General features: G+C 51.4%; 1 protein-coding gene across 2 annotated transcripts; it reads right to left on the bottom strand.

Moving 5' to 3' along the window:
- Positions 1-1,890: 1,890 nt before the first annotated feature.
- CLK2 (CDC like kinase 2) lies at positions 1,891-22,142 on the bottom strand. Of its 2 annotated transcripts, none has more exons than XM_084824171.1 (13): positions 21,863-22,142; positions 16,698-16,861; positions 15,328-15,556; positions 10,672-10,765; positions 10,221-10,287; positions 9,003-9,119; positions 7,901-8,067; positions 7,305-7,399; positions 6,976-7,105; positions 6,672-6,754; positions 5,123-5,202; positions 4,621-4,711; positions 1,891-4,091 (listed from the first exon to the last, which is right to left on the bottom strand). In XM_084824171.1, the coding sequence occupies exons 2-13, from the start codon at positions 16,859-16,861 to the stop codon at positions 3,909-3,911; spliced, it is 1,500 nt and encodes a 499-aa protein (XP_084680297.1). In that variant the 5' UTR covers positions 21,863-22,142; the 3' UTR covers positions 1,891-3,908. The 2 variants fall into 2 exon arrangements, with proteins under 2 accessions (XP_084680297.1, XP_084680296.1); XM_084824170.1 differs by having other exon boundaries at positions 6,976-7,102; positions 21,863-22,083.
- Between the last annotated feature and the right edge of the window lie 5,153 nt (positions 22,143-27,295).

Below are 27,295 nucleotides of genomic sequence, written 5' to 3'. Positions count from 1 at the left end.
CTGGGGCTCTAGCTTAGACAAAAGGTCTGTGGAGACATGATAGAGGTGTACAAAATGATGCTTGGTGTGGAGAAAGTGAAGAGGGAGACATTTTTCTCCAACTCATATTATACTAGAACCCAAAGGGATCACCCCATGAAGCTGATGGGTGGGAGATTCAGGACGGATCAAAGGACGGACTTCTCTCCATGCCCACTACATAGTGAAATGATTGAATTTGCTACCACAAGATGTAGTGATGGCCACTGACTGGGATGACTTTAAAAGGGGATTAGATAAATTCATGGAGGAGAAATAGTTTTATTCCTTGAAGGATACACTGGGTTGTATGTTACCTCCAGTATCAGAGGCATACTGATGTATAACAGTTGTTGGGGAACATGGTCGAGAGGGTGCTGTTGCACTCATGCCCCGCTTGTGAGCTTCCCACTGGGGCATCTGGATGACCACTGTGTGAACAGAATGCTGGACGAGACAGGTCTTTGATCTGATGCAACAGGGCTCTTATGTTCTTAGTCCAGAGACGGGTGCCCCACATTTGGGGCTGTCTGATAAATAGGGAGAATTGATGCACAGCTGAGTTCACGGTCCATGTGCGATGACCCAGCAGGAAGATGGGAGGTTCAGGATCAACGGTGGAACCCTTGGCAGCCTATGGACCCCGGAAAATGTCCTCCCGCCGCCAAGCACCCCTGGCATACAACCAAACCTGGCTCACATGAATTGGAGCATTCCTGTCTAAAACAATCAATCCGTGGCCGCACTTGAGAGGTGATTGACGCACCAGAGGCTCAGATGGCTGCACGGGGCTATAGGACTTTTGGGCCAAGGGCAAAACGTGGCAGGTGGCGCCCAGGCCTGGGTCTTAAGCTTCTTATAGCAAAAGAGACTGGTGGGGAGGGGAAGAGGGCCAAGTAATGTGTGGGAATGTGGGTTTGTAGGACAACATAATACACCCGGCCTAGTTGCACGCGCTTTCTCTTTCACACACACACACACACACACAGCGCGAGCTATCGATACTCTACCCACACATGGGTGAGGGCTGAAAAGACCACTTGGTGCAGAATTCAGAGCCCTGCAAATCACTGCTTTCATTTAAAAAAAAATCAAGATCTTAGTCCTCATTGCAGCAGAAAGGCTTACAGAGTCTTGGCCCTCCATCCTCTTATTTGTTCCCTTCCTGCTATACAAGATGAATTTAAAAAAAAAAACAACCAAGCAGATATAGTGAGATATTTCACCAGGATGATTTGTTTTATTCTTCTGTAGAGACCTGGATTTGATCCACCACTCAGCCACAGGGCTCAAGGGGTGACCTGAATGAAGTTGCTATCTTTCCACCTTACCTACCCTCACAGAGTTGTTGTGAAGGTAAGATCGAGAGATCCACATCATGTATACACCTCTCTAAGCCCCTTGGAGACTGGCATGCATGCGATAAAGAAATCTAGTGTTTTCTGAAAACATATTCACTTCCACATGAAGCCTCTGCTTTCCTATCACCTCCTTGCCCAGGGATGGTTCTGAAGATCAATGCCCTTCTGCGGAATACTGGCTTATCGCTAGATGCAAACTGGCCCAGGCTCAAGATTCATTCAGGCAACAATTACAGGACCTCAGATCAGCCTCTGTATCATCAGGGCCCTGCTTCACCTGTTCATCTTCCAATGCACTATATGCCATCACTCGCCAACAATGCCCTTCTGCTGTCAACATAGGACAAACTGGCCAATCTCTAGGCAAAAGGAATAAATTGACCCAAATCTGACATCAAGAGCATGAAGAAAAAAAAAAAACAGTGGGAGAACGTTTTGGTCTCCCAAAACATATCACTGTGGATCTGGAAGACATCACTGACTTCCATGTGAAATTGCATAACAAGAATATATCAGCAAGTTTGATTCCATTTATTCAGGGCTCAATCGAGATCAGAGTTCTCTGTCCCATTATGGGGTGATAAGTTAGACAGGAAGATTGGCGATAACACAGTTACTGCTGCTTATTTTGTATACTATTTTTATACAGAAATGTCATGGACCGTACCTCTTGCGTTTCATAGCTTTCTCCGCCATTCACAATTTGTTTCTCTACGGCACGCTCTCTCTCTGCCAACTGAGGACCATGCTTTACACATCTGACAAAGTGGGGCTCTGGTCCAAAAACCCATCGGCCGCAATAAATCTATCCATTTTAAGGTGGCACAAGACTTTGTTAGCTCTAGCAGATTAACACGCTAGCCCTTTGGAACAGATCTAAAGGGAGATTAAGAGCAGAGGTTTTCCCTCCACGGAACTGTCATGGGTCAGCCCCACTGACCTTTCCAATTAAGCCTCTAGTGCTGGTCCAGGCGTTGAGTCATTTTGCCCATTTGCTGACTTGCAAAGCTGGGAAAACTCTGACACATTGCTTTAACCCACCATGATGACACCTAGGAATTTAAAACATTTCCCAAACTCTCTAGAAGGACCAGCTAGTACATGGCACTGAATCCTCCTCTTCTCTTCCTCCCCACTCAATACTGCATTGTTAACAGAAGCCTCGAGGGCTTTCACACACAAAGCACTATTTACTCCAGATAAAACAGCAATCAAAAATGGCATTGAAAAGGTTACACAAAAAGCAAAGGTAGCAACTCACTCTTTAGGGTAGCCCATTTTCAGGAACAAAATAAAATTGGAGGCACACTTAACCCAAAAACAAGAAGGAGCCCATCTGCTTTTGTATCTGTAGTTGGGCCACCCTTGATACAGGAGTGTTTCCTGCCCTCAGAGGCGCCTTTGTCAGAGGCGTCTTTTGTCAGAGACGCCCCTGATAAAATGTCAAAGGCGTCTGACCACTGTCCAAGTCTCTGCCCTGGGCTTTCCTTCTTCCAATCATGAGACAGGCCCAGATCTGTCAGGCATCCTGAGAGGAAGGAAAGCCCAGAGCAGAGACTCATGAAGGAACATAGTGGGCAGCCTCCTTTGAGGGTTCCAACACAGCAAAACTGACCACATTCACTGGAGAAAGGGGGGGGGGGGAGTCAATGCCAGAGCAGTCAGTCACACAGGGATGGAACTGGCAGCCTCTGCTTATGGGTGGGTGGTTGGGGCTTCTCTCTTTTTCTCATGATACGTTTGTAGTTACCTCACAGCACACAGATTAGGAATTTCTGGCCTCACCCCTCAGCCCTCGTTATCAAGCGAAACATAGCCAAACTAAATTAGTTTACATTTATCCTATATTCCCCTTCCCACTACTGTCTCTCAGCACGACTGAAATGCAGATGGTAAGCTCCTTGGGGCAGAAGACCGTTCGACATCCTGCTTCCAACTGGAATCCCGTTACAACAACCAGGATTTGTGGGAAGGGGGGGGAGGAGGAGAGCAGCCAAGAACAGCAGACCTTGGCATTAATTCACATCATATTTTATTCTTCCACAAAGACTGTACAAAATCCATATAAAATTCTGGCATTGGAATGGGCTATGGTTATTATCCAAAAATAGTTCCCCAACGGGGTCCCTCCGGCCTTATAACTTACACAGGGCGGCAACGAGGGAACACGGACGCGCTGCAAAGGAGTGAAAAAGCAACCAGGGCTATGTACAGCAGGAACAGAACAGGGGAAGGAGATCAAGGGCACAAACCCAAACAAAGTTGCATTATTTACAGGATGGGACAGGCTGGGGAATGCCACAAGATTTCCCGTGTGTTATATATACACTATTTCACATATTAACAAGCTTTACATGATAACATAAAAAGGAAACCTGGAGTGGGGAGCTTGGATCAGGATTTCTTCTGTATTATTGTTTGTTTAAAAGCACCAAAATGCAGGAGCATAAACCGCACAGGCCTCCACGGGGGCCAAGTGTGCGGGGAGATTGGGGGGGGCACGGGAAGAGAGGCAAAGGGTCCCGCCAGTCACCGGCTGATGTCTCGACTAGAGTCCCACGCCTTGGGGCCAGGCTGCAGCTTGAGGCAGTCGAAGAAGGGGTGCTTCAGTGCCTCGGCCAACGTTAGCCGCTTGGCTGGCTCATATTCCAACATGCCCTCAATGAGGTCGAACAGCTGGTGATGCTCCTCCGCCTCGGACGCCAGGTACCTCTGCGGAGAGAAGGCGGTCAGGGGGGCTCGAGGGCCTGGACCAAACGTCGCCATCCTGGAACAGATCGCGGCTGGGAAGAGAGTTCTACCGCCCACCCTGCAAAGCCACGCAAACCCTGGCCATTCCTAGAGAGGGTTGTGGCTCGGGGGAGAGCGCCTGCTTTGCACAGGGAAGGGCCCGGGCTCGATCCTCAGCATCTCTGGCCGAAATCTCTGTAACAAGGCTAGGAAAGGCCCTTCTCCACCAAAGCCCTCTGAGTACATTTTATTTGGGGAGGACGCTGTGGTTGGCGGAAGGCCCCACGTTCAAGCCCAGGCACCTCCAGGTTGTGGAAGTGCTGGGGAGGCCCTGGAGAGCCGCTGCTGGTCGGAGCAGATGACACGGGGCCAGGGAGACCAAGGGTCTGACCCTGTGTACGGCAGCTTCGCCTGCAAAAGCTCCCCTTTCCTTCTATGCTCTGCTTCCGGCGGCACCAGCCAAGCTGCCCGCTCCAATCTCCCCCTAAGCAGAAGCCAGGGCCTGGCTTACCCGGAGCGGCTTGCAGTTCTCCCGTACGTAGCGCCCGGCGGAGGTGTTCTCATCCCAGTCCAGGCGGCCGTGGTAGAAGTATTTCTGCTTCCTGTCGGGAACGAGATGTGACCAGGAAGGTCAGGTGCAAGCGTGTTGCTATTTTACTTTTTTAAAACCCCATTACATACATACATATGTATATTACATAAGAGGTAGACATATTAGAAGACAATTACATGCAGCCTTCTCCAATCTGGCGCCCTCCAGAGGCTTTTGGATCACACCTCCAATAAGCCACAGCCAGCATGGCCAATGGTCAAGGACTGGGGGAGCTGTAGTCCAAAACATGCTCTGTGGTCATAAATCCGTTGCGTAGGCATGCTCTGTTCTCTTTCTGATCCCTGAAGGAAGGAAGCCTAGCGGTCTTTACAAGCTTTTGTAAAACACTGCAAGCATTTCCAGCTCTACCCACCCACCCCAAGAACAGCCACCCCACCCCAAACCTTGAAAAACACCTCACCTCGTCTTCCTGGTCATACGCGATGGGATGGGACCCAGGATTCGCTCCATCATCGCCAGGTGCTCTCTGTTATCGTGGGTCTAGAGGAAAAGTACGTTTTGGCTTGGAACACGTTGGGGGAGAGGGAAAGAATGAAGTATGGAAGACCGCAGCCCCGCCCCACCCCCCAAAGACTGTCAACGTCCACCTCGCATACTCATTTTTTATTACTAGAATAATAAACCTGGGGCCCACCGAAGCGTTTCACGTTTGCAAAGCAGGACTGGCATGCTCAGGATCTCGTCACAGTTAAGGGGAAACTCCTGCTGGTACGGTGGTCCCGGGTCGATGTTCTTGATCAAGAACACAACAAGTGCCCGACAGGATCAGACCGAGGGCAGCTTAGTCCCCATGTTCTTTGCAGGAATCCCAGGCATGCTGGGTAGCCAGCCAGAAGGGGAACTGGCAGCCCTCCAGATGCTAGATTCAACAACATCCGGTGGGCCACTGGTCCCGCACCCCCATCTTAGCCACTCGCTGCTTCGGATGGTCTCTGCCCTCTTGAGGTTACTGCCAGCCCAGCCTAAAAAGGCCCAATTCCAACCAAGGCCCCTTCTAGACTAGGAGCCTGGCACCAGTTAATCACCCGCCCAGCTGTTTCAGATCAGGATGAAGCCTTTATCCTTCCTGGCCCACTCTCTCCCAGGAGTTTGCCCTCCCTTCCTGCACTTCCCACATTCCAGTGCAGTCCTCCTTTCCTAACCCCACTGGTCCCACTTCCCTTGGCCTGCTGCCCTCTCTGGCTCGCCCCACCTCGCCTAGCCTAGGCCATTTTGCCTGCTCTAGCCCCTCTGTGACAGAAGGGCAGCTTGGCCAATCCCTGCCTGAGCTTTGCTACCATCATCCCCTGCGCCCTCAGATCAAATCAGATCTTCATTGTATCACAGAAATGTTGCCTCATGGTATATTGGAACGCCACCAAGCAGACCCACAAGGACGCCATACATCAGGGGTGCAGAACCTCAGGGGTGCAGAACCTCAGGGCTGGCGGGCCAAAAGCAGCCCTCTGGGGGTTCCAATCTGGCCCTCTGGGGGTTCCAATCTGGCCCTCTGGGGGTTCCCCAAAAGGCCCCTTCCCTGGCCCCACCCCCTTTCCCCACATTGTTCTGTGGTTCCCCGGCTTTTGTACAGTTTTTTCCCCATTCTAAAAGGTTGAAATGCCTCTTAAGGCTGAGTGATGAAGAGCTTTAACCTAAAACATGCTGGTATTTTTGTTTTGGCCCCGCTCACCAGAGGAACGTGGCCCCCGAGAGCTTCTCCAAAATGGAATTCAGCCCTCGGGCTAAAAGGGCCCCTGCACCACCACTATACATCGGGACCACAACCCCTCTCCGCCACTGCCCAATATGATACAGATCAGGGACAGGGAACCTGGTACCTTCCAAACGCCTGGGACGAAAACTCCTCTCGGACTGCTCGTTGGGGCTTATGTGAGTTGTAGTCCAAAGCCTCAGGAGGGCAACAGAGTGCCCACCCCTGATAGAGAGGCCGCTGCCTCACCCACACTTACCTGGAACAAGGTGAAGCCCATGTAGTACTCGAAAATGATACAGCCGACGCTCCAGACGTCACACGGCTGGGCCCAACCAAGCTCTGCGACACAGAGAAAGGATTTCAGCAGCTGCCCCAGACAGTCAGCTGCCGAGCCCCCTGCAGGCTCATCCCACCCCCCTTTTGTACAAAATCACAGCAGCACCCCAGCAGGTGTCCTGGGAAGTTGTCGTTCCCCCACCTTCCCCCCGCAAAGCATTGAATATGCCCACGATCCCTGACTTGTGCAGCTCCCACAAACCACACAGCGCCACAACACTGACCTAGAATGACCTCTGGCGCCCGATAGTGCCTCGTGGAGACGATGGTGCTGTGATGCTCGTGGTCGAAGGTGGCGCTGCCGAAATCGACCACCCGGACGGCCGTGTTCTTGACACTTCGCTCGTCTCGCTTCTTGCGGGGAGGGGGAGGGAAAAGAGGGGGAAGCAGCAATGAACGGCACGGACAAGGATCCCCTGTCCATCCACCCGCTCGGCACTCACTCCGCCGCCCTCCCAGCGACAGCACAGAGTGCAGGTGGCTGCTGTCAGGCCTGCAGAGACATCTGGGTGATGCTAAGGAAGACGCTGGGCTCCCCGCAGCGCAAACCCACCTTTTCCAGATTGTAGGTCATCTCATAATCCGAGTTGACAAAGAGGATGTTTTCGGGCTTGAGGTCTGTATGGGTGAGCTTGTTTTCATGCAGAACTGGGGGCAGGGGAGAGAAATTAGACCAATTCTTGAAATAAGAGTTGAACGCACGTTGTGCAAAGAAAGAAAGAAAGAAAGAAAGAAAGAAAGAAAGAAAGAGAGAGAGAGCTGCTTCCAGAGAGGCCTGGGGCCCTTGGCTTAAACTCACGTGGCCCTCAGCCTAATCTCCAAAGCCCTGTGCATACGATCAGTTCAGGCCCCTGACAAGGGCGATCGGCCCCTTCCTTGGCAGCTCGCTGTGCAGGCAGGGAAAAGGGGAGAGAGGCAAAGGGGATGGCAGAAAGAGAAAAGAGGTGCCCCCCTCTCACTTCCGGCTTTGAGGGCCAGGGTCCGGCAGGCTACCTATCCTTGTAAGGTGCTCTGGGAGCCTTCTGGACTGAAGGGTGGGCTAAAATGCCGTTTAAAATCAATTACGGAATGGGTCCAATCGAGCAGGGCTCCCTTCTTGGGCTCTCATGGTGCCCCCCCCCGTCTCCCCGGCCTCTTCCCAGCACTCACATTCGACAGCTTGGCACACTTGGTAGGCCATGTGCCTGATCTGGTGGAGTGGGTAAGGCAGGTAGTTGTTGTCCTTCAGGAAGTCAAAGGTGCTGAGCCCCAGAAGCTCAAAGGAAATGCACATGTGACCGTGGTAGTCGAACCAATCGTACATCTGCACACACAGGCTGGAGAAGAGAAGCCGGGGGAGCCATGAGCGACTGGGAAAACAGGTACGAGGGAGCGGTGGAGAAGCACTAGCGCTCTCGGTTCCATTCAGAGAGAAAAGTCAGCATGAGAGGGAGAGGGTGACACTGTTGAGAATGGTGCAGAAAGCCCCGCCCGGGGCGGAGGGGCTGGTGTTATATTTGGAAAACCGGGTGGGTTTTGCTTTTCTTTAGAATGCGTTTAACGTTAAGAGAAACTCAGTAGTAAGTAAGGTGCAGATCGTATGACGAATTTTGAAAAAAATGAAAGGGAGAGGGACATATTTGAAGGAGCGTGGAAATCACGGCACCTACTTAAAGACATGGTAGGGTCTCCCTGGAGAAAGTGGTGGGCTGACACCTTACCTCAGCCTTCCCCAACCTGGGCCGTCCAGATGTTTTGAGCCACAGTGCCTACAATCCCTGACCATTAGCCATTCCGGCTAGGGCTTATGGGAGTTCTGGTCCAAAACGTCTGGAGGGGACAAGGTCGCCTGCCTTCCTCAAACTAAGCCTAACTGTGTGTAACATCAGTTTACCCCCCCCCCCATGATGTGTTGAGCCATAGACTGCAAGCCCCTTGGGAAAGGGAGCTTTCCCCTCGTTCTGCGTAAAGCACTACATACATGGGTGGTGCTATATTTCTATACCATCCTTCAATTCAAACGTGTCAAAGATGGCTCACAGTAAAACAGTAATAAATATAATCTCCACCAGGCCGCACTGTATTGGACAGACAGGATGTCATTGCGCGGGATGGAGTCTGTCTACACGCACTTACCAACACAGGAGGTTCGGCCTACTCCCCTCCTTGACAAGAGATTCTGCGGAAGGCGCCTGTGCATGAAGACATGCACCAGGGACCCACACAACCTCCCCCGCCCCCTCTCTGCACCCAATTGCACAGGGTCACTCACTTCTTGTTGTCTGGATCCTTCTCGTTAATTTTCTCCAGCACGTTGATCTCCAAACGCGCTGCCTCTTTGTATTTCTCCACATTCTTGATTATTTTCAGAGCCACGCGTGTGTTGCCCCTGGGGAGCGACGCAAGGAAAGAAAGCTATCTCAGAATCAAATTACCGTATGTTTATTTTGCATGAAAGCCAGCATGGTGCTGTGATGAGAGTGCTGAACTGGGACTTTGGAAACGTGGGTTCTAGTCCCCTCTCAGCCATGAAGCTCACTGGGTGGCTGTGGACAAGTCACGGCCTCTCAGCCTAACCTCCCTCACAAGGTTGTTGTGAAGATAAAATAGAGAGGAGGAGGACCGTGTAAGCCTCCTCGGGTTCCTTGCAAGAGGGTAAAAGGTGGGATATAAATGGAGTGAATAAATCGTGTTTGTAGAGAACCACTTCGTTTTGTCTGTCCAGAATCGACTGCCAATCCATTTCATTGGGTGACCCAGATTTCAGCATTTATTTCAGCTTTGTTTCCATGAATTGCTTGGGCACTAGGAATTCCACACAGGTGAGCAGGCAGGCTGGTAGAGGAAGGTCAGGTTTCTCTCCCCCTCCTCTGCCAGTACACGTGTTTTTTTTGCAAGCCACAGAGGAAACCTCTCCTTCTGCAGCCGGCATGGAAACCAACCAGGCTGGCTGCAGAGGGAGCGGGCAAGGAAATGCAGGCTACTAGCCTCAAGAGATTAGTAACCTTTTTTGCAGGCTAATAAATTTTGTGGGCTTATTTACAACTCTAGTATATCATACTATGAGGGAGAAAAAAAGGAAGAGCCTCCCTATCCACTTTCCCCCACACTATGTATTGTTTTATTCACGTCTTATCACGCCACTCTTTTCTGCGTCACCCTCTTTGGTCACCTTTTGTCTAAACTAAAAAGCCCCTAATACTTTTTTCGCCTTGCATTGTAGGGAAGCTGCTGCAGCCCACAACAAATGCCCCTGCCACCTATTTCCCTTAAGCCAGGAGCGGGGTAACCTGCAGCCTTCCAGCCGTCGGGCTACCAGCTCCCATCATCCCTGGGGCAGGGCTGGGGCTGATGGGAGCTGGAGTCCAGCAACATCCATGCTTTAAACTGCCACAGGACTCCACTTGTTGCATTTGCTGCAACTGACTCAGACAGCTGCTGCCTTCAAAAATCCCGACACCCACTTCTTCTACGCCACCAGTTTGTTTACCTGCGGTGATCCACGCACTGCACCACCCGGCCAAATGTCCCTTCTCCGAGGGTGCTAATGATCTCATCTAAAAAAGGGGAGAAACAGAGAAGGGGGGGGGAAACAGGAGGGTGTGAGAAGGTGAGCAGCCTCCATACGCAGCACATAATAACATACCAACACAAAGTCTGCCTTCGCCAGCTCAAGAAGCCGGCTTCTGAGCAAGCTAACAAAATCCCTACCGCTTCGGGGTAATAATATGGAAAGATAACGGGGGACTGGGAAGGGAGAATCTTTAAGAAAAGAAAATAAAAAGGAAGAAAGGGCTGTTAGGGTTGTTTTGTTTTTTAAGAAAGAAACACTGCAAAGAAAAATGAGAAAGGAACAGGAAGGGGGGAAAGCTAAGAGAACAACTGTGTGACTGCGACGGGAGCTTAACTAGAGACTAGATTATGTTACGATTTGGCTGTACATCTTTCTTGGAGCCAGTCGCCGACGTGATAGACGAGGTGGCCTTCGGCGTCGTCTTCCACGCTCTTGGCTCTCCTGCCGCTTTGTTGACTCCGCTGCGAGGGGGACCCCAAAACGCAGAACACGGGCGGAGTGGGGAGGGTTTCCGCATTTCATTCATTCATTCACCCGGCCAACCGGGGCGTTTTCAAACCAGCGAAGGAAGGGCAAGCCAGCCAGCCAAGCGTCACCCATGGAAATGGTAGGCCCGTGGCGGATTTGAGGAGGAAGGAGGGACGATTCCCAGGCCCAATTCATACGGCACAGAGGCACATATAGGTATATAAAAACGATAAGGGATATGGCAAGGGAAAAAAAAGTCAAGATAACACACTAGCTCAGGATTTATTTATTTAAAAAGAATAAAAATAAATGTATTATCAAAGAAGAAGAAAAATATTGCAGAGAAAGTCTTCTGTAAACTGACCCACCCAAGGCAGCATAAAAGGACAGGGCAGAGAGGAAGGCCAGGCCCTCGCATCCTAAAATCCACATGCCGGAAGAGCACACGGATTATGGTTCCTCAGCCAGAAGCCAAGTGACCACAGGAAACGGAGGGGCTCGACTGAAGCATCCCCGACCAGATGGTAATTGGCAAATGGTGGAAACTGTCCACAGTCACCAGACCTGGCACCAGCACCCAGCATGACTGGGCAAGCCCCAGGGCCCAGGAGGAGCCATCCGGACTGACGTCGGTTACGGACATCCCTTTTCCTTTTCTGTCCACACATTTACTAGGGAGCTGTGGGCATGCTGTGAAGCACCAGCTGAGACTACAGCTGCCTGCCCTTTTCATTTCCCCAAAACGCCCTGGGACTCACTACATCAGAGCCCAGAGCTATTCTGGGGGGGAAGATGGCAGCAACCTCAGACTATGCTTCCCTTCACAGTGTGCCCTCCGCCTGAGTAAAAACATGGGGTGGGGGGAACAAGGGACCCGTGCCCATCACCACCTGGTAAGTTTATTGGGGAGGCACCTTGCCCAGGGCCCATCAAATCTGGGGCCCAACAATATAATGCACTCCAGCCTCCTGGACCCACCTACTCCCAAGGGGAGAGATCATAGCTCAGTGGCAGAGCCTCTGCTTTGCATGCGGAAAGTCCCAGGTTCAGTCCCTGACATCTACTGTTGAAAAGGCAATGGGACGATGGAGCTCTCTCGGCCTGAGATGCTGCAGAGCTCCTGCCCGCTTGGAGTAGACAATACTGGGCCCAACGGACAAACAGTCTGATTTCATTGAAAGTAATGATCCTAAAAGTCAAAACTTGAGGGCAAGTTTATCTGAGCAAGTTTCCCCCAGAGTTATCGTGGATGAGAAATTAGGCTGGAATGCACATCACCGCATGGCAGGAGATCCTTCCACAGATCACTCTGAACACTGCCCACCCTCCAGATGGGTGAGACCAGTATTTCCTAAACCCTGCTCCAGGACGCTTCACAACTAAAGGCTCTGAAGCGTCTGAAGTGCCCGCCCGTGGATGGATGAGTCTTCCTGTTGTCTCTCTGCATGATTTGCTGCTCTGGCCATGCCTCCTTCCAGTCAGCGTCTGCTTGGGTATGGGTAATTCTGCAGCATGTCCACGCTGGGGTGACTGGATAACTAAATCATTCCCAAGGCAGACAGGCAACCGGAGTTATCACTCTCATCTGAGGTTGCCTGCTGCAGCTCTACGTAAGTCACTGCTCTGGCTTTCCGATCAGGAGGCATGCCCAGAGCAGAGACTCACACAGGAAAACAAGCTTTGGGGCTCCTCCAAGGGCAGGATATTCTTACACTCGCACAGTCTAGAAACAAACCTTTCCCAAGTGCGAGAATGAATTGTGCTCCCAGTTTTAGTTCAGGGAAAGGTGTGTGCACTGGCTATTAAAAGTTGGGGAAGCTAGGTTAGATTGTACCATAAAAGCCATGTCTTGGAAAGGGATGGATTGGGAGCCCTACCCTGGCAGCATTCTAATGAATGAACACTTCTGTGTGTGGGGGGGGTGCATTCCTGCCCTCTCCTCACTGGAAGAATTCTTTCTGAGAACTTTACACAGCGGTATCTGCTGGCAGCTCCTGCCCTCTGGCGAGGGGGATGCCCACCAGTCTCCAACAGGCTCCCACTTGCACTGGGTAAGAGAAGCACCAGCCAACAGTTCTGCCGCTGCTTCTTTCCTGAGCTAAGCCTCCGGACCAGCGAGGCAAGCCTCTGCCTGCCGCTGCCTCCCTCTTGGCCTCTGCGCTGTCTAGAGCAGGAGTGGGCGGAAAATCCATCTCCAGATGTTAGAGGCTTCACCTCCCAGCATTCCTGACCACAGGCCAGGCTGGCAGTGGCTCCTGGGAGTTGAAGTCCCAAGCTTCTGGAGATCGACTCCCCCCACCCCACCCCCCGTGCTACAGGGATCATAGCAAGGACTAGTGAGCCAAGCTGAAATTCGTGGACAAATTCCCCCCCGCCAACCTGAAGTATGACAGATTCATCCAACTGAACTAAATTATGTCAATGCGGCCCCCATTCTTCCGACCTGCTTTCCCCCTTGAGCCGATGCAGGCAAGTTGTGGCCCTCCAGCTGTTTTGGCTTAACACTCCCATCATCTCTCACTATCGGCTACGCTGAGGTGACAGCAGGCTGAGATGCCTGGGGGGCCCCAGGTTGCCCGCCTGTCACAGAGGGAGAGCTGTAGCACAGAACAGCCTTCCCCCACCGGGTGCCCCGCCAGGTGGGTTGGACTTCAACTCTCATCAGCCATCCAGGCGGCATGGCTGGTGGCTGGCACAGACGCTTCTCAAACTAAGACGTCAGAAAGCCCCTCAACCTTACCCCCCTCTTCCTCATGGTTACACTCAAGGGGATGCTAACTCACTTCCGGCTCTCCTGCCGGAAATCTTAGGCGCTGGCTAAGATGGGCCGAAATCCAGCTCCACGTACAGCAGCTTCAGATGCGAGCAAGGGGCCGCAGTTCAGCGGGAGAGCACATGCACAGGCCCCAGGTTCCATCCCTGGCGCTTCCAGGGGAAGAACTGCCCCCCGCCCAGCCTGAAAACCTGCAGAGCTGCTGCTGCCAGTCAGTGTGGACAATACTGGGCTAGATGGACCAATGGCCTGGCTCAGTAGGAGGCAGCTTCTCCAGTTCCTATTTAAATCAGCCCTGGGCTCACACCCATGAGGACTGGAATCCTCCTTTATTTTCAGGGGAAGAGCCCTAACTAAGAGCACATGCTTTGCCTGCAGAAGGCCCCAGATCTGTTCTCCAGGTAGGGCTGAGAAAAACACCCTTTCTGAAACCCTGGAATGCTGCTGCCTGTCGGTGTAAACAATACTGGGCTAGATGGATCAAGAGCTGACTCGGGATGAAGGAGGCTCCTCTGTCCCTGTGGCTGGGAAAGGTCCTCTGCCAAAGACGTGAGAGAGACACTGCCGGTCAAAACAAACAATATCAGGCCAAATGACGGTCTGACAGGGTGCAAGGTGGCTTCCTATTTCAGCCCGCAGGTTGCCAGCTGGCCATTTCTGTTCGGCTTGCCAGCGGCAATGAAGAATTCCAGGCCTACGTTGTAAAGATTGACACTGTGGAGCCAGACTAGGCACGTACAGACAGAGGTGAAGTCAGTCACCTGGGAACAAACTAAGGAGGGAGACAGCAAGGGACGGTGGGACAGAGAAGGGCTGAAATCATTCATCCGCGCATGCAGGGGTTGTCGTCGCAGGAGAACAACCTCTGAAGCTGCATCTTTGGCATGCCATTACGGAGAAGTCTGAGGGCACCCAGACTTTGATGCACCAGTCCAACCTTGTCACTGATTCACTTTAGTCCCTGGCAGCAGCTTAGGTGGCTTGAAAAGGGGATTAGAGACATTCATGGAGCACAGGGTGAGCAGAGGCCCATCACGATCGTCATACGCTATGTGCCAGCACCAGAGGCGGCATGCCTCTGAATACCAGTCGCTGTGGAAGAGTTGCGGGAGAGAGCTTCTGTCCTCGGACCTGGTCTGCGGGGTTCGCACTTGATCTGATCCAGCAGGGCTCTTCTGATATTCTAAGCCAGGAGTGCAGAATCGAAAGCCTGGGGGCCAAATCCAGCCCTCCAGGGATGCCAATCGCGCCCTCTGGTTTCCCCAGAAGGCCATGCTCCTTTCACCCAATCACCAATTGTTTGGTGGTCTCCTGAGTTTTGTGCAGTCCTTTCCCCATTCTAAAAGGTTGAAATGCCTCTCCGAAGGCTTAGCTGCTGGAAAGAAGAGCTTGAAGCTGAAATACGCTGGGGAGAGGGGGCCTCACCCACCTCTAGAATGCGGCCCCCGAGAACTTCTTTGAAATTTAATTCGGCCCTTGGTCTGAAAGAGGATCTGCACCCCTGGTCTAAAACAGCAGTGCCCTGCGACCCATCTTTGCCGAAAGACAGGGAACAGAGCAATCTAGGACCCCCAGTCAAACAGGGATTTCTCTCCTTGACGTCTTAAAAAGCAGCATGAAGGCATCCTTGGGACAGAAGCTGGCCCCAGGATTACACCAGCGACGCCGGAGTGCCAAGAGTGCAGCCCCCTTTCCCCCAGGAGGTATCAGGTTGCCTTTGGAGGTCACTACACCCCCCCAGACAGTACCGGGGAGGAGGCGGAGGAGACAGCAAGTACTCACCGACGAGGAACGGCTGAAGGAGCGGCTGCGGCGGCGTCTCCGCCGTCGCTTCCGCCGACTGCTCTTGCAGCTGCGGTAGCTGGCATCCCGGGAGCGCTGGTACTCATAGGAGTGGTGGTATTCAGCCTCGTAGTAGGCGTCTCCCCGCTCGCGGCTGTAGCCATCTCGCCGATAGCCGTCGCAGTATCGCCGGTCGTAGGCTCGCCGGTCGGACGAGTGGTCATCATAGCTGGGAGAAGGGTGGAGGGGAAGACCCGGTCAGGTGCAGGAGCAAAAGCAAAGGCCCCATGGCAGCGCGGAGCCAGTGAGAGCTGACAGCTGGGCCTGCCTCACCCTCTGACCTGCAGCTCGCGCCTGGCTCTCGCAGACCAAAACGCGTCCAGGGCCCAGGAAACTGCAGAGGCACAGCTCGAAATGTTTTGCTCTCTCAGTGACCTCCTCCACCCATTTATTTATCACGGTCTACAGTTCAGAAATCATTGTAACGGCACCTCATGGCTTACTGACTCCCACTATTTACAACTTCCCTCTGTACGATGCGCATAGATACCCAGGATCAGCTGAAGATGCCCTCTTTTATGCACCGGATGTGGCAGGCTCTGGACCGTGAAAGCTGATATCACATCACACCAGGCTAATTTTTAAAGTGCCACAGGATCTGTTCTTATGTATGCTCTAACACCCACAATTCACTGTTCTGGAATTTCTCAAAACATGATCTAGGCACAAGACAGGCCTCGTCCGCAGGCTTACAATATTTCTTCGGATCTACACCTCAAGAACTTAAAGCACAGCCAAAGCAAACACATGAACATACAGCAGCAGTGCAGAACTTCAGGCCTGCAGGCCAAATCCAGCTGGCCTGGCACCTCAGCCAGGCCCTCCAGGGTTCTCCAGATGGCCAGGCCACCGTCCCAACCCATGTCACCCATCCATTTGGTGGTTTCCAGGCTTTTGCGTGGTTTTTCCCCCCTTTCTAAAAGCTTGGAATTCCTCCCTCCTCAGGATTGGTAACTGGCAGGAAGAATTTTAAGCTAAAAGATACTGGCACTCGGGGCACTAGCCAAGCCTGGGACGTGGCCCCCCCAAAGCTTCTCTGACGCTGAATGCGGCCCCCGGGCTGAAAGAGGTCCAACAGCCCTGGTATGCAGGTAGAACCATTTGGGACCTCTCAGCGTCCACAGCTCCCTGTGGAGCACCCACTCAGCAGCAAGCTCTGGCTTCGTTCTGTGTGGTGCATTAAGTGGAACACCAATCACTCCTCCAGCTCCTAAACAGACCGTCCACTCCAAGGGCAGTGCCATAAGCAGCCCCGGCTCCTCCCCTTCTGACTCCTCCCCTTCTGGCCCCTCCCCCCACAGCACGCCCACCTTCGCGATCGGACGTGATAGCTGTCTTCCCTGTGATGCCGCCGCTCGCTGCTGCTCGACCGCGAGCGACTCCGCCGCCGCTTGTGCTTGCGGCTTCTGTAACGCTCGTGGCAGCTGCCCCGGCTGCTGCGTTCCGAAGAGCGGAACCGTCTGGAGTGAGGCATCTGCAAGGAGAGGGAGAAGGGTTAGCAGGCTGTCTGAAATGGCTGAGCCCGAAGACGCTGAGCAGCAGCGAACTGTTAAAAGCACGGGGGAGCATATGCTGAATTGCAAAAGCCTTTGGGGGGCACGTGTGCGTATGAGAGAAAGAGAGAGAGAGAATAACAGTGGCTAAAGAGATATTCCGAAACAGCAGAAGCTATCTTATCACAGAGTGATCTACGCGGCTTTCAAACCGCAGATCAGCCTCCTGCCATTACATCCACTCACAATTACAAGGGCTATTTAACAGATCATACAAACCTTCCCATCAGGAGGTCTCTGATCCTTTTGACAGTTCCAGCACATGCTCTCCGCAGCCTTATGTGGTTGCTTTACAGACCTTCCATTTTGTTTAAGATTCTGTATTTGTGGGGAACATTTAGTCCCCAAAGGGACTTACCTCAGTGTTTGTCGCATTACCATATTTATAAAGCGTAGAGAGCTGGAACAGCCTCTTGCTAGTGCTGGGGGGAGGGGGGCATTGAGCCAAATCAGCAAAAACTGAATTTGTATTAGCCAATGGCAACAAATGTAACTGAGAAAGTGGTCAGGGTTTCCTTTGCAATGCACAATGCACACCAAAATTTGCTCTTCTGCAGATGTACCAGGCTGTTCTAATAATCAATGGCTGCACATATTCTGTTATAAGGTGTTTTTTTTGTTATGCCCACAATCCGAACAAACACATCCTCGATTTTTGAACTGAGCAAAGGCTGAGAAGCCAACAACGTTAGCCACATCCTATCATACACAGGAGCACGTCAGTGGACACAGCCTAAACGCTCTGAGCCTGTATGCAACAGGGACTAAAATCTCAATAAAGGCTTTGGTGAGGACCTCCCTGGAACAAGCCACAATATTAAACCATGGTTTGAAGTTAGCTTAATATCCTGGCTTGCTCTAAAGCTGTTAACCAGAGCTTCCCGTTTCATCTGAACTGGGAAACTATAGTTAATAGAAGGCTTCCAGGTTGGTTTGCTGGCATCCATAAAGGGACTGAAAAAGAAGGACCCGGGTTCAATTCCCAGCACCTCCAAGCAGTGTGAAACCCTGGAGAGCCAGTGTCAGTCAGCGGACCAGTTAGTATGTAACTCCTAATTATGGGTTAAACAAACCATAATTAGGCAGGGCCGTGAGCGTGCTGCCTCCTGCCAACTCACCACTTCCGCTTTGTATCAGCTTTCATAATTGCATTCCTGGGTTGTTTGATGCGACATGTGAACCCAGAACTCTGGGCTTTAACTCATCATTTGTTGTTGGGTTAAAACTCTGGGTTCTTTGTTGACTAAACTATGGTGCTGCTTACATCACTAATGCTTATAACACCATCATCACTAGAATAAGGCTGCATTCACACATAATGCTATGCCATGGTTTATATTAACCATGTTTCTTGCTTTCGCCATTAACTGTCTTGCAGATGAGCAAGCAAACCCATGCTTGTTTTCCCTATTTTTGGTTTCTTTCTCTCCTGCACATTTTGCCAACCCCCAGAGTAGTTTCATTTTCAGGCTGCCTGTGTGTTTCAGACTGGACAGCAGTGCAAACAAGCCAGGGATAAGCCATGGCTCAGACGTCTTGGCAAGCCATGGTTTAAACAAGCCAGACTTTGTACAATACTATGGCTTCCATTTGTGATTTATAGCTGGTTAACAAACCATGGTTTGTTTGCAGGGATGTGTTCAGATACAACAACAAGCCAGATTTCAACAAGCCACACCATGGCTTAGTGTCATGTATGAACCAGACCAGTAAGAGCTGGCTTCCTCCCTGAAACAGCTGCCCCAGTATGCTTCACATACACTGATCATGGTGCGCATGTTATTATTATTAACAGCCAGAGAGCACCGTCCCCCTCCCTGAAGATCTGCCGTCACCCACTTCTTCTACTTGGATGCCGCTGCATATATAACATTATTATTAACTATGCTAATGCGATTGTTTTCAAATAATAATAGGATAAGAAGGTAGTCATCTCTTCCAAAGAACGGCCCTCATTACATATCTCATGTACAGGAACAGTGTTGCATATATTATTTTTATAATGGTATTAACGATCGAATGTTATATTAACACTAACAACACAATGAATAAGAAAGCAAGCATCCTCCCCTGAAGAACTACCCTCTTATAAATGCAAGATGTCCCCTCTCCCTTCAGCTAACATCCCAGGCATTTGGCAGCACGTGATGAGTTTTAATCGGTCCTGGATGTGTCTTTCATTATGACTAATAGTTCAATGTTGTTTTTAGTTATATGTTGTTTGTGTATATTGTCTGTGCTTTTTTGTAAATGGCCTTTACACTTTTTATATTGTATTTAATGTTTTAACTTCTGTAAACCACCCAGAGAGCTTCGGCTATGGGGCAGTATAGAAATGCAATAAATAACAACAACAACAACTCTCCTCTTCTTTTGTCTGACGTTGAGATTGCAAGCCTGAGAGTAGCGACAAAGTTATTTTTATTTCTTTTGTAAAGCAGCTAGCTGAGCACATTAGGTGCGTCTTTATAAATAAATGATAATGAAGCATATAGTGTGACTACACTACTAACAATGCCACTGTTATCATTAATATCAGCATCACTGATAAAAGAGGGCTAGCTTCCTTCCCTCAGCAGCTGTTCTTGTCAATGATGGTTTTATCCATATTATGTCTGTAGAGAAGCAGCAGCATACAAAGAAAGGCTTAAATCCTCAATATCCAAACAACACCCTCTTTACGGCCTACAACCAGCTCCTCAGAGATTAAAATCCAGGAAAAGCTTCCTCAGATGGATGGAAGACTTTGATGAATTCAAAAGTAGAATGGACCTATGGAAAGCTACAGAGAATCAGCACTGGAGGGAACCAGCAGAGGAGCTGAAACCCGGTTCCGATGAAAGCTGGGAAGTGTGGAAATCATTGAATAGACTGCGTACGGGTGTAACAAGATCTAGAGACACTTTGAATAAATGGGGTTATCCAGTGATCTCTGCCCTATGTGACTGCGGAGACTTGCAGACAACACATATGTATACTTGCCCTTTGTGCCCTGACCAATGTATACATGAGGGCCTTATGACAGCGCTAGTTTGGGGGCAAGATTTGTCTAATTTCTATATATTTTAACTTCTGCATTTTATATTTTAAATGTTATGTGTTATAGTATGTTTTTTAATTGTGATGCTTCTGACACAAATAAATAAATAAATTCATATTGTGATTAAAGTTAAACAGTGTAATCGTGTTATTACTACTATTAACTACCCAGAGTGGCTGGGTGACCAGCCAGATGGGCGATTAATAAATTTAATTAATAAATAAATATTAATAAAAACACTACTGATAAGAGAGAGCTAGCCCTTTTGGAAGAAGAACTTTCTCTTTTCACCCCAAATGATAGTCTTACATATAGAACAACTACACTGACTGTGCTGATTATTATAATCAATAACAGACACCAATAATAAGAGAGCGCCAGATGCCTCCCCTGCTGCTCGACACCCATTTCATCATGCACAAGAACTGCACCGCATATATTACAGCCATGCTATTTAACAATGTAAATATTATTACCAGTGCCAATCATGACAGGACTAATAATACAAATGAAGAGGACCTAGCCAGATTCCTCCCCAGAAGGGCTGCCCCAGTCACCTCTGACTGACTATAGTGGTGTGGCGGAAATTAGGACGACACTGTTAACAACAAAGTGTCTTGGGCACCGTAAAGACTATCAACTTAATTCTGGCATAAGCTTTCACAGACTATAGCTCGCTTCATCAGATGCATGGACAGAGTTTCATATATATGGGGGAGGGGGAATTGTAAACAGTGCGGTCAGAAAGAAATGAAATTTAGGTACTGTATATTTACCCAAAACTCTCCATGTCATTTGATGAAGTGGACTATAGCCCACAAAACCATATGCCAGAATAAATTGGTTGGTCTTTAGGGTTCCACAAGACTTCTGCTGCAACAGACTTAACATGGCTACTCTCTGGAAACTATTAACGACGCTAGAGCTGTGGTTGTTACTAAAAAGATTAATGACACTAATGAAAGAGGGAGCAAGCTGGCCTCCTCTGAAGAGCTGACCTGGTCACCTCTCTCCGCTACAATAATGGCGCTGCATATATTAGGATTACATTATTAACTATTTGTAGAGGGGTGGCCAAGTTAGTCTATCGCAGCAAGGACAAGGAAGTGCTTTGTGCCACCTTAAAGACAAGCCCATTTATTTTGGCATAAGCTTTCGTGGACACTGGCCACATCATCATACGCTTTTAACAATGCCACTGCTGCTGCTGTTGTTACAACATTAAGAAGACGTAGTAAGGGGACCCAGCCAGCCCTCTCCCCGAAGGAGCTGCCCTAGTCACAGACACCCCTCCCCTACCAGTAAGGTGCCGCAGGTATCAGAACTACGTTATTACAATGATTACAAGAACATTATGAATACAAACGAGGGGGAGCCAGCCAGTCAGGAGGGATCTCCCCTACCCTGGTCACCCCTCTTTCCCCTACAACAGGGACAGGCAATTTGGTACCCTCCAGATGTTTTGGACTACAACCACTGACCACGCTGGCTACAACTGATGGGAGTTGTAGTCCAAAACCCCTGGAAGGCGCCAGGTTGCCTCCCCCTGCCCTACAACCATGGCGCAGCTTATATTAGGATCAGCCTCTTAACAATACTACGGCCGAGGTTGCCAACAGCAGCACTAATGAAAGAGAGGGGCAGGAGGCCCCCTCCCCCTCCCCCTCCCCCTCCCCCTCCCCCTCCCCCGAAGAGCTGCCCTGGCCCCCGAACCCCAGGCTGGGCTGCCCCTCACGGCCCGCTGCCCCTGCTGCCCACGCTCCCCGCCCTTCGCGGCCCCAGCCCCTGGTCCCCCCGCCCCTCACGGCCCCCTGCCCCGCCAGGGGGGCTCTCCTGCCTGAGCCCCTCGCCGCTGGACCCCCGCGCAGGCGCGCTCCCGCACCCTCTTGGCCGCCAGCCCGGTGCGCTTGTCCCACAGGAAGTCCGTCTTGGCGATGGGGGGCGGCAGCCTCGCCTCGCCTCGCCTCGCCCCCGCCCCCGTCCCCGTCCCCGTCCCCGTCCCCCTCCTCCTCGAACCGAGGACGGAGCCAACCGTGCGGGGAGCTGCGCCGAGGAACGGGCGAGCCGTAACGCGCACGCGCCGACGCCGCGCACGCGCGCACGCCACGCACGGGCCGGCGTCAGAATGCGCCGTGCCGTCACAGGCGGAGAGGCGGGGGACCACGGAGATAGGGCCGACGGAGACGGGAAGAGGCGCACCCGGCTGCCTGGATGGAGGACTTCTGGGTGTGCATCGCGAGCGCCCTCGCGTTTAGGCGGGGGTCGTTCCCGCGTCTCGCGCGGCGTCTCCGCGGTTAAGTTCGCAATCTGCGGCCCCGACTTGGCGCCCCCCGGATTGCCGGACTACATATCCCATCATCCCATGGCCACGCTGCCCGGGAGGACGGGAGCCGATGGCCGCGCCGGCTGGGGGTGATGGGAGATGTAGTCCCACACATGGCCATGCTGGCTGAATACTTTTATGTCTTCAAGTTCTATTAGAAACGGTGATGACCCGTCGCCTAGAAATCAAGACGAATCAAAAGGCACACGGTCAACGTGGTCTTTTTTCGCCAGGCTTTTGAATTATTTTTAATGTTGCAACCTTCTGCTACAAGTGGTTTCAATGTTGCTGCTGCTGCTGCTGCTTTTAGGTTAAACTCCTAGTTCTTTTGTATTTGTGCGTGCGTGTGTGATTTAATCAATATCTGTTGTTTTTAATATATATTGCAAGCTGCACTGGAGGTTCCTGCAGCTGAGACGAGGGATATAAATCTTCCAAGTAAGAAATGGCGTTGAACTGCAAATAGTGTAACTTCCAGGGAGGTAGCCGTGTCAGCCCCGTGCAGCAAAACCACCTTAAGGCGCGATCCTATGCACGTTTAGACGGAGAAAAGGCCTACAACTCCCAGCACGGCTGTCTGGGGCATGCTGGGAGTTGTAGGACATTTTCTATCTAAACGTGCATTGGATTGCGCTTTAATACAGCATAGGTCAGCTTTTCCCAACCTGGTGCCCTCCGGATGTTTTGACGTCAACGTGGTGAGGAATGCTGGGAGTTGTCGTCCGAACATCTGGGGGGCACCAGGTTGGGAAGGCTGCCATACGCCTTTCTGGACTGAATAAGAAGTTCAAAGTGTGCGTGTGTCACTCTACATTTTTCTAACTCTACGGGGGAGGAAAGAGCTCACAGTGGACGCATGCGTTGTGGGAATCCGCCGCACGGGAGGGGCGGGAGCACGTGACCTCCTCCTCGGCTCCCTCTCGCGGGCGAGGAAAATAAGGGAAAGGATATGGAGGGGCGGGGCAAATGCACGGCCACGCCCTGTACACGCCCCTTAGCCACGCCCCCCGCAAAACAAGCAGAGGACACGTGCTGGGCTACCCTTCGCAGGAGATTTAAGCTTGCCGTTCTATGCACGCTTCCTAAGGAGGAGGGTCCCCTGTTACGGCCCTATATTACGCCGCCGTAGGGGCGTAATAACAACAGCACTATTTTATTATTTATTTAGTTATCTGAAGTATTTATCCCGCTGCTCTGGCAAAAAGGCTTCGAGAGCGGCCTACGTGCAATCCATACAGACAGGCTTACAATCTAAAAAGACACGACACACAAGGAAAAAGGAATGAGGAGAGAAGGGGGGAGGGAATCAAATATTCCATTGCATACAGTTGTTTTAGATATATTTATTTATTTTATTATTTTATTCATTTCATTTCTATACCGCCCAATAGCCGAAGCTCTCTGGGCGGTTCACAAAAACTAAAACCAAACAACACACGATAAAACAATTTAAAATATATAGAACATTAAATATGTTGTCCATGTATCTAATGTCTCTTTGTGGGTTGTGTAAATGGCTTTTAAACTTTGTATACTTTTTTAAAAAATGTTTTTTAATCTTTGTAAACTGCCCAGAAAGCTTTCACGATGGGTGGGTATAGAAATGTAATTGATGATGATGATAAATAGTCTTTCAGCAGGGCTCGTGGAATGGACCCACTTCTGCTTTCATCTCCCTCTGAACAGTCTGCTAGCGGTGACAGTGATGACAATAACAAAACAACAGCCAGAACAATAGAAATGATGATGATAGATTGCCATCCATGTACATGCCACCTTACAAAGCATGAGGAGACAGGTCTCTGCCCCAAAGACCTTACACAAAGTAGAAATTGGTGCAACAGAAGAAAGGGAGGGAAATGGGGGAAGAATAAGCCATTATTTCACTTAAAAAGGTAAAGCTAAAGGTGTCACCAGCCAGTCGTGTCCGACTCTAGGGTGTGCTGCTCATCTCCATTTCTAAGCCGAAGAGCCAGCGCTGTCTGAAGACGCTTCCATGGTCATGTGGCTGGCATGACTGAACACCGAGGTGCACGGAACTTATGTGTACTTAAACCTATTGAGAATCAGACACTTGTTAAGGAGTAAACTGAAGTCCCACTGGACTCAATGGGTTCCACTTCTGAGTAAGCTTTCATAGGATGTGCCCCCTTTAATTGTGTGTAATTCTTTTTTTAAAAAAATCCTATGTTTATTATTCCATATCCCGGCGGGGAAGGATATTTATTTACAACATTTTTATCCCACTATTCAGGCAATTATTGTCTCCCAAAGCAAATCACATCAATAAAAAAAGAGGGACAGGCTGACGGAGGGGGCCTGGGCATTCTTTCCTCTTAATTCTGCTGTCCCAGGACTATGAGCAGAGCTGTGTGTTCTTTCTAGCATGGAGGGGGAAGCGAGCTCCCTGCAACTTCTCCTTCTCTGGGTAGGTCAGGTTGGCTTGATGGGTGCAGGCTCCCCAGGGGCCCTAAATTCTCTGGCTGTTGGCAAACGACAGAATGTGCTTCCCTTCTGCTCTCCAGTCCCAAGACAACTAAAAATAGGACTGGTTGCTCTTAATAAAATTCTTGCCTAACTGTGGATTTTCAGGTTTTCCCTGGCTTGTTTTTTTTTCTTAAACTCATGGCCCGGCAAGACGATCTTTGTTTTATTATTACTGATGTGTTTTTAATAGATTTGTTTTTATGCTTCAGTTTTGTATTTTAGTTTGCATTTCATGCTTCTTAGTGGTGGTGTCTGGGGGCACCGATGTCAGTGGGGCAGTGGCTCTGCTCTGAGTTTCCGTTAGATTGAGTCAAAACTCTAAAGGAGCTATCTAAGGTGCTGAACCCTATCCCCAAGCTGACTCAGCCCCAGAGCAGATTCACTGCCCCACTGAAATAGGAGCTACCAGCCTCCACGGCTTCTTAGCTGCCTTGAGCATGGTTTCTTCTGCAAAGGCGGAATATTCATCTAATAAATAATGTATACATTTTGACTGTTTGATTGATTAACATGATTTGATGTACACCTGCCCTTGAACAGGTCCTGAGGACGGCTTGCAAAAAGTTTGCATTGCAATAAAACAATCTGAGCTGTATGGAATACCGATGTATTACTAGGACAAAAGAAATGGGATAGGTCTCCAGGTGTTGTTGTAGTACTCCAACTCCCATGAGCCCCAGCCAGCATGGCCAATGGTCAAGATAATGGGAGTTGTAGTCAGACATCTCAGGACCCCAGTTCGCCTACCAAATACAGCAGCCTTCCTCAGTCCGATGCCCTCCAGATGTTTGGACCACAACCCCCAGCATTCCTGGCCATTGGCCATGTATGCTGGCTGGGGCTCATGGGAGTTGAAGTCTAAAACATCTGGAGGGCACCAGGTTGGGGAAAGCTGCAGGCAGCATACAACATATGGCTGAAACGAAGAAATTGACTTGTATAAAAACAGATTCGTGAGCATGGAAGAATTTATGACATGCTCTGAAAGATGATATAGGAGAATGATAGATACAGCAAAACATGTATTTAACATTCCATAAAACATGGTGGTGTTGAGATTTTTGTTAAGCGCGGGTTTGTCGTTTATCTTCTGGTTGTATGATAAAGGGGGGGGCAGGTGTATGCTTTATTTATTAAAGTTTTGGTGTGCATGTTTCTGGTATGGTTTTTATTTTCAATGGGAATCCTGAAATAGGCTATTTGAATAATGATAACAACAACAACAACAACAACAACAAAAATGAGGAGGGGGGAGGAGGAAGGGCTGGAAGGACAGGCACCTAGGCGGGAAACTGAGACCAGTGGGAAAGGAAGAAAGGAAAAGAGGAAGGATTTGTGTAACCTTAGTGTGTAGTGGTCACATTCGTCTATTAGGGCAAAATACAGGGAATAAAAGAAAAAAGGGGATGCAGGAAGACAGAAGGCCTTGGACGGAGGTACACATCCTCTCACAGTGCAACCGTGCGTGTGTCTGCTGGGAAGGGAGTCTCAGCGGCCCAGGAAAGCGTGCGCTGCAGGGGTGGGGAACACTGTTGTTCAGTCGTTCAGTCGTGTCCGACTCTTCGTGACCCCATGGACCACAGCACGCCAGGCCTTCCTGTCCTGAACATGGCGCCCTTTAAATATTGCTGGCCTACAGCTCCCATCATCCCTCATCGTTGGCTATGCTCCCTAGGGGTGATGGGAGTCGCAGTCCGCCCGCCGGGGGGGCACATGGTCCCCATCCCCGGTCTGCAGGATCGCAGCCTTGATTTAAAACGAAAAGTGAAATTAATCATGATAAGATAATGATGAAGATGACGAGAAAGCGGCAGCGCCATCGTCCCTCTCCTCCCAGGTGATGGACGGGTGCCACGTCCCGCCGCCATTCCCCTGCCCGCGTGGGAGCCCACGCCGGCCCCGCTCCGAGGGGGGGCCTGGGCGGTCCGCTCCCCCCGCCCGGCCGGAACCGGCCGCGGCCTGCCGGCCGGCGCTAAGCGGCGCCGCCGCCTCCCCCGGCCGCGCCTGCGACGAGGGCGCGGGGCAGCCCGGCCGACGTCCCCGCGCTGCCCCGGCGGGCGTGCGCGCAAGCGGCGGGCCGGCCCTGCGCCGCGGGGAGGCCATGGGGAGCGCCGCGCCGCGCCCCGCCCCGCCGGCCGCGCCCTCGCTGCGCGCCCCGCCCCGCCGCCGCGCGCCCTGCCCCGCGGCGCCGGGCCTGGGCGCGCGGGAGCGGCGCGGGGAGGCGTGCGCCCGCGGGCGGAGGCCAGCAGGGCGGGCGCCGCCCGGGCAAGGGCATTCGAGGGGAAGGCGCCCGCCTGAGCCCGGCGAGCCGCCGCCGCCGCGCCATGGACGCCGCCGCCGCCCAGCCGCAGGAGGGGGCGCCGCGCCGCCCGCCGCAGCCGCCCCCCGAGCCGCGCCCCAAGGCGCCCCCCGCCCCTCCGCTGCTGGACGGCGAGGCCGCCGGGAGGCCGCCGCGGCCGGGCTGCCCGCCCCCCGACGGCGCCCCGGGGCCCCCCGCCCGCAGAG

Source organism: Heloderma suspectum, chromosome 17 (genome assembly GCF_057233095.1).
Source record: "Heloderma suspectum isolate Gila_16-S chromosome 17, 16-S_ref, whole genome shotgun sequence".
In the NCBI taxonomy this organism is placed as follows: Eukaryota; Metazoa; Chordata; class Lepidosauria; order Squamata; family Helodermatidae; genus Heloderma; species Heloderma suspectum.
This window is presented reverse-complemented; position numbering and strand designations above follow the sequence as displayed.